Here is a 7,389-nt window from a genome sequence, read left to right as displayed (position 1 = left end):
AGACCCCCCTTGTACCCCGGAAGAAGCAGAGGAAGCAGCTATAGCAATAGCCATTGCCCAAACCAATGCGGCTTATATACTTAAAGATTCCAAAACAGCCGTTCTTAACTTCGCCCGCGGACGCGTCCACCCCCCGCGTGGCAGATATTGAGAATGTGCACCCTAAATCCCGATAGGCGTATTGAGCTCGTGTGGGTGCCGGCTCACTCTGGCAATCCCGGAAATGAGGCCGCCGATAACATAGCCTGAGGACTTATTTGCCGGGCAAATGGCGACACCAGCCGGGATTTCTCGAGGGAGCGGGCACACACGTTTTCAGAACTAACTCAACAAGCACGCCTTGCCCGTCGACTCTATCCCACTCCCCACCCCCGCCTATCCCACTCCCAACAAATCCTCTGGAGGCGACTCCTACCCCTCAGCATCTCTCCTACTTCCGCCATGTTTCCCCAGAGTGCACACTCTGCGGAGCTCCGCACGCCACCCTGGACCACATCCTCTTCGGCTGCCCTGCCGATCCTCCCCCCGCAGGGACAGCCCGCCGTCGGTACATGGGAGGAATGGGAGGCCCTCCTTGCGTCGCAGGACCCGGACACGCAACTTCGCTGTGTGAACCGGGGTGCCAGTGCCATGGCCCTACGTGGCCTGGACACATGGAGGAAAGAAGGAAAAGAGGAGAGGCTGCTACGTCACATTTTTTGAAGCCGGAAGCGAGGGCTCCGCCATGACACTTGGCCGTTTTCTCAGCCAATGGCATGCGAGCACCGCGAAGATCAACACGAGCGGCGCGAGCAGACGATTTCGCGCCGCGCCAGGCTGTCGGCAGCTGTCAGACACAGCGGAAAGTGAGACTTCTGCTCCCATTGACAACAAAGACGCTGCGATGCCCAGCTGCTGCGTTCCTGGGTGTCGGTCGCGCACGCCAGGACAAGAACCGGGCGTCACTTTCCACACGTAAGTATACTGCATTTTGTTTTCGTATTTAATTGACTGCGTAATGAGTAAAATGCATGCTCGCAGAACATAACGCACGACACAGCATGAACGTGGTATTCGTACCGCCCCGGCCTTATTGGTGGCTCTTTGTCCGAGTGCAGTGAATAGTATTGTTTTCAAACAGGTTTCCGAAAGATCCAGAGCGAAGGAGGCAGTGGACTGAGGCCGTTAGACCAGGCCAAAGAGACTGGGAGCCAGTAAAATGGACTTGCGTATGTTCAAAACATTTCCTGCCCGAGCACTTCGATCGGATGTCGCCGCTCGTAGTTCGTATACGTGCGGATGCCGTCCCCCTTCAGGTGAGGAACCACCTTCTATACATTCTCAAGAGATTGGAAAGAAATGCTCTTATTGAGAAGGTGCTTTATTATAACTTTACTGCATAAGCATGCGTTCAATATGATGTTTTAGGTGTTCGTGCAAGAAATAGAACGATTTGTGAATAAATGGCTTTAGCTAGACGTTATGATCGAGTAGCGCGGCTACAGTACTCCCGCACTGATAAAAAGTAATTGTGTCATTATACTCCTAAACTGGCTGCGGTTTATATATGGCTCTGGTGAAATTCTGCTTACTGTACATGATAATTTATTTATTTATTAGCTTACGCACTCCATCATTAGAAGAAAATAGAAAAAAAGAGAGCATCGAGCACACCACAGTTTTCCTTGGGGCTTCATTTCTATTTAATTATTACTTGTAGTGTGCAAATGTTTGCGCCTAGCAGTAGGCGGTGCATTTTTGGTTGTCATCTCGGCCATAGCACCTGGGAAGTGTCACTGAGAGAGCACTGTAATTCCTTAAAATTATAGTTCATTTACAAAGGAAATCACAAAGAAGTTCCATAAGGCATAGAGCACCGTACGTATTTGCTCGCGTGATTTGCGCACGTTTTTTCTTTAATTAGGGCTCCAAAAAGAGGGTGCGCAATTTACGCACAAGCGAGTTATCCGAACACGTCCTAAAAAAAAAGGTTGGCACCCCTCGCCCCATGGCAACAAGGTTGACATGTCCCCCCCCCTTCCCCACGCTATAGCTCCCCGCGGGGTGGCATGACATGACGGCACCTGCTTAGCTCAAAGCAATAAACGCGCAAAGATTCAATCGCGAAGTCAGCCGTGGGAGGTGATAACGGGCAATAAAACGGGGCCCTTGCGTGTGGCCCGACTGACTAGCGGCAAACCGTATAGCAAACGGTACGGTAGAGTTTTGGATTCGGGCGCGCGCGCAACTGTTCGTCCGGGACAGCGACCGCCAGCGCGAGCAAGCCGGGTAAACGGCACAGTTCGCACCCGCGTACATGCTGGTGGTCTGGCTCAGCATAGTGCGCAAAATGTGCGAGTAGTTTTTTTTTTTTTATCGGGTTAAAAGTTTGAAACTTTTTGGGGTGCACAATCTATGTGCGGGCGCAAATTACGCGAGTAAATACGGTAAATGTCATACACATAAGCGAAAAGGGAAGCATGAGACAAAGGAAAAATGACAAAACACAGGCAGAAAGCTTGGCCAAATGTTTAGGGGAATCCCGTTTTCTTTTGCGAAGTTTCTGTGGAAACAATTTATAGCTTTCCTTTAGCCGCATAGCTGCGCTTGGGTGGATGCCAATGAGTATAATTAGCTCCCTTATTATACAGATACGGCGGTTCTGCATATATAATTCCTCATACACATACCATACACACTTCATGGGGTATAGCTGGGTGAGCCTGAGGAGAGACACCCCACTCTCCCTTCTCAAAAATATGGTAGACCTGCTGTACTAACAATGCATTTCTCTGCTGTTGCTTTCTTAAGAAATGGGTGCACTCTCGCCCACTGGCTGTGTTCCATATTGACAGTCTCAGATTGGTACATCTGTCTGTTGAAAACATGCATCTTTTTAGCTAAGGCTGGCGTTCCACTGCGAGCATGTGATGCACCTCATTATTCATTTACAGCAGGAACCCCTTTCACAGCAGTCAGGCGATGGCGCAGCTGTTGCTGCCACTGCTCAGCATGGCACCCAGCAAGCACTAACACAGTCACACATCTCCAGCGTCTCCACTGCAACAGGTATTTTCAAACAGCGCTGTTTTGTGGCTACTACAGCTATTCAAAGCATCACAGTGGCTGTGTATATGTTGGAGTAGGAGCTACAAACACTGCTTCCTGGCACGGGCTCACCAGAAGATTTATCCGAATCCCATGACACACTAGTCATCATATTTCTTAACCCTTCAGACAGCACTCAAAACAGTCTTAAAGTGTGATGCACCACCTCCATCTTTCACTAGCTGCTTAAAGCTGAACACCTTGTATGCTTGGTACATGATGTATGCGTTAACAGACAAAGAGGGCAATATCATTAGCAATATGGATAAGATATCAAATAGCCAAAGAGACACAAATCTGCAGTAGCCAATGCAATCAGAACGTTAATGAGAGAAGCCGCAGCGCACAGCAATGGGACATCCCGTAGCAGTAAGAGAAGAGGAAGTAACGGAAGCCTTAGTAGGAATGAAAAGCGGGAAAGCAGCTGGTGAGGATCAGTTAACAGCAGATTTGTTGAAGGAGGGAGGGGAGATTGTGCTAGTAGAACTAGCCATCCTATATATGCAATGCCTTGTGACCTCGAGAGTACCAGGAGCTTGGAAGAATGCTAACATTATCTTTATAAAGGAGACGTCAAGGACTTGAAGAATTACAGACCGATCAGCTTACTGTTCATTGCCTACTAAGTATTTGCTAAGGTAATCGCTAATAGTCAGGACAACCTTAGGCTTTAATCAACCAAATAATTAGGCAGGCTTTCGTAAAAGATACTCAACAATAGATCATGTTCACGCTATCAGTGAGTGATAGAGGAATGCACAGATTATAACCGACCCCTATATATGGCCTTCATTGATTACGAGAAAGCATTTAACTCAGTGGAAACCTCAACTGTCATGCAGGCACTGCAGAATCAGCGTGTGGAAGAGTGTTATGTGAAAATATTGGAAGATATTTATAACGATTGCACGCCTACCATAGTCCTCCATATAGTCAGCAATAAAATTCCAATAAGCAAGGGTGTCAGGCAGGGAGACACGATCTCGCCAATGCTATTCACTGCCTGTTTACAGGAGGTATTCCGCGGCCTGAAATGGGAACATTTGGGGATAAGAGTTAATGGAGAATACCTGAGTAATTTGCGATTCGCTGATGACATTGCCTTGCTAAGCCACTCAGGACAAGAACTGCAAAGCATGATCAATGAGTTAGACAGGCAGAGCAGAATGGTGGGGCTAAAAAATAATATGCAGAAAACCAAAGTAGAAACAGCAGTTCGCAATTGGTAGCGAGGTGCTGGAAGTAGTAAGAGAATATGCCTACTTAGGGCAGGTAGTGACCGCTAATACAGATCATGAAAGGGAAATAACTAGAAGAATAAGAATGGGTGGAGCGCATATGGCAGGTTCTCCCAGATCATGAATGGCAGTTTACCATTATCCCTCAAGAGAAAAGTCTACGGCAGCTGTATCTTACCGGTACTCATCTATGGGGCAGAAATGTGGAGGCTAATAAAGAGGGTTCAGCTTAAGTTAAGGACAACACAGTGAGCTATGGATAGGAAAATGACAGGTGTAACATTAAGAAACCAGAAGTAGGCAGAGTGGATGAGGGAACAAATGTGGGTTAATGACATCCTAGTTGAAATCAAGAGGAAGAAGTGGCTTGGGCAGGGCACGTAATGCAAAGGAAAATATCCGCTGGTCCTTAAGGGTAACAGAGTGGATTCCAAGAGAAGGCAAGCGTAGCAGGGGGCGGCAGGAAGTTAGGTGGGCGGGTGAGATTAAGGAGTTTGCGGGAATGCGGTGGCCGCAGCTGGCAAAGGACAGGGTTAATTGGAGACATGGGAGAGGCCTTCACCCTTCAGTGGGCGTAGTCAGGCTGATGATGACGATGATGACATTCCTCCAGAATAAATTTTTTTTTACAGGCACCTATGGATGTCGCTGAAAGCCAGGAGACTTTGGCAGGCCCATCACAACAGGTATTTTACAATATGCCATTTTGTGACTGCATCAATTCGAAGAACAACAGTGTCTGTGTTTATGTCGCAGCACGAGCGACCAAAAACAGATTTCTGTAACAGAATGCATCCTGGCACTGGCTCAGAGGAATTTTTCTCTGAATCGCCTCAACACATTAGTCATTTTTTATAATCGTTTTGACAGAACTGAAAACACAGCCTAGCAGTGTGATACTTTTCTATTTTTCAGTAGTTGCTTAGAACTGAATACATCTTATGCTTTGGTAGAAGCATATTTCTCAAGAATAAAATTTTTTTTCACAGGCACCTATGGATGTCACTGAAAGCCAGGAAACTTTACCAGGCCCATCACAACAGGTATGTTACGATATACCATTTTGTGACAGCAACTGCTAGAAGATTGACAGTGTCTGAGTTTATCTCGCAGCACGAGTCACGAAACGGGTGAATTTTTATGTAAAAGAAAGCTTCCTGGCGCAGGCTCAGAGGAAGTTTTGACCAAGCCACCTCAGCACACCAGTCATATCTTTATTCCTTCAGACATAACTCAAAACGGTCTAGTAGTGTGATGCTTCTCCACTTTTCACTAGGTGCTTAAAACTGAACGCTTGTTATGTCTCGGTACACACACATTTCTCCTGAACAAAATTTTTTTACAGGCATCTATGGATGTGGCCACAATGCTGGACATTCAGCCAGGGCCATCTCAAGCCTTTCAACTTACACCAGTAAGTTTCATATCATCCTGTGTGGTTTCCATCCAGGTTTATTCACTGCATGAGGTAGGATGTCGTTGCAATTCTGCAATGTAAAGTGCAGTAGAACCTGCAGTTGTTTGTCAGGCCCCGTGCTTACCGGAGACAGTAGCAGAGTGCAGTAGGTTCTGCAAAGATCCTTCATATAGAATGATACCTTTTTGTGCAACCACATAAGCACATTAGTAACTGCCACAATATTCTTTCATGTGCCTTCATTGCTTATGTTTGTTACACAAATCAATATAGTCATCTCGTCAGAGTTCCACTACAAATAATCTGTCAGTATCAAGAAAAATTTGGCTATGCAAGACATATTCCACCAGGTCAGTGATATCTTTTCTACAAAATTTTCTCACGTTATTCCAAACTGGTTTTACTGATTTTGGACAAGGTCATTGACAGCTATGTAGAAAGTATTCGGTGCAAACTGGCATGCGTGCTACATGAAAAAATTTGTACTGTCATGTTTTCTTCTTTTTCAGTTGTTCCTTGTATAAGTTTTCATGAAATACTTCTTATATGGGTACATGCCAACCTCTTTAACGTCAGTTCCAGTGGGCATTCAGAAAAGGAGATTGCACGACACAAAATTTAATGCAATAATTTTTAAAGCTGTATGTATTCACGCTTCTACACAGTTGTGCTATTAACCCTGCTTTATTTCTGCAACACTTTGAGTGTATAATAAAAATAAAATGTGTAGACATATAACATTACCTTAACATGCTAGGTGATATGAGTTTAACAATGTGCGAGCGTTTTTCTTTTGCAGTGACATCGAAAGGCATTGAGTACATATGCACTGAAGCTGTTGCGTGGCCCAGTAGTGGGCATGCCGAGTAATTCTGTGATTAGCCTCATGTCCTGCTTTCCTTCTTATGCCTTGATGCATGGCGGAGGAGAACAGGGCAACAGGCATTCTAAGGTGGGCTGCATTACTAAACAGTTTATCTTATGCAGGAACTTCCGACTTTGCCAACCGCCCCAGCCTCTGTTGGGACGCCACGAAGGAGGAGGCCAGCAATGGTAAATGGACCTGTCAAATGTGCCTATTTCTGAAGCAGAATTCAACACCATGAATGTCAAATACTTGTGCATATGCCAAGAGCGTATTTGATAGCGTGAGTGGCCCATCCACAGCATGCATTATTAGCATAATCTTTAACACAGCATGTGCAGGCACTCAGACTGTGTGAATGGACTTAGCTTGATTTCGCCGCGGCAATTTTTACTAATATCTACTAACTGATCTGCATGGTATATTGTATGCAATGATGAATCAATAAACCAATGAATTTTTAAGTGTGTGAGTGGCCTGCATATCAAGCTGAGGAGCACATTATGGAATCTTCTTCTTGGACACCTCTCCATCTACCAGAGGAGAATCGGTGAGTCACAGCTTCATTTATTGATCTATTCAAGTACCCTAAGGGTCCACTAGGGGCATTACATAGGGGGAGATGGGGGGGACTCAAAGCGGAACAAAATTGTTTCAAAAACAAAAAAAAGCAGCGTAGGTACGTCACTCAGGTGCAAGTCGAGAAACATCATTGCCAAGTAAATATTCTTACGACAATTCACAAAGAAAAAATAAACAGCAGGTGCGAATTAGTCATCTGT

At 45.7% G+C, this 7,389-nt stretch overlaps 1 protein-coding gene across 2 annotated transcripts; it reads left to right on the top strand.

The window, feature by feature from the left end:
- The first annotated feature begins 410 nt into the window (after positions 1-410).
- Positions 411-6,941, top strand: LOC144094355 (uncharacterized). 2 transcript variants are annotated; one of them, XM_077628336.1, is made up of 7 exons: positions 411-954; positions 1,121-1,295; positions 2,934-3,048; positions 4,958-5,011; positions 5,315-5,368; positions 5,671-5,739; positions 6,730-6,941. In XM_077628336.1, the coding sequence occupies exons 2-7, from the start codon at positions 1,199-1,201 to the stop codon at positions 6,797-6,799; spliced, it is 459 nt and encodes a 152-aa protein (XP_077484462.1). In that variant the 5' UTR covers positions 411-954; positions 1,121-1,198; the 3' UTR covers positions 6,800-6,941. The 2 variants fall into 2 exon arrangements, 1 of the variants encoding a protein (XP_077484462.1); XR_013306494.1 differs by having other exon boundaries at positions 5,315-5,739.
- The last annotated feature ends 448 nt before the right edge of the window (positions 6,942-7,389 follow it).

This window comes from Amblyomma americanum, chromosome 6 (assembly GCF_052857255.1).
Source record: "Amblyomma americanum isolate KBUSLIRL-KWMA chromosome 6, ASM5285725v1, whole genome shotgun sequence".
Classification (NCBI taxonomy): Eukaryota; Metazoa; Arthropoda; class Arachnida; order Ixodida; family Ixodidae; genus Amblyomma; species Amblyomma americanum.
Note: the sequence above shows the minus strand (reverse complement) of the source record. Positions and strands in the feature narration are given on the sequence as shown.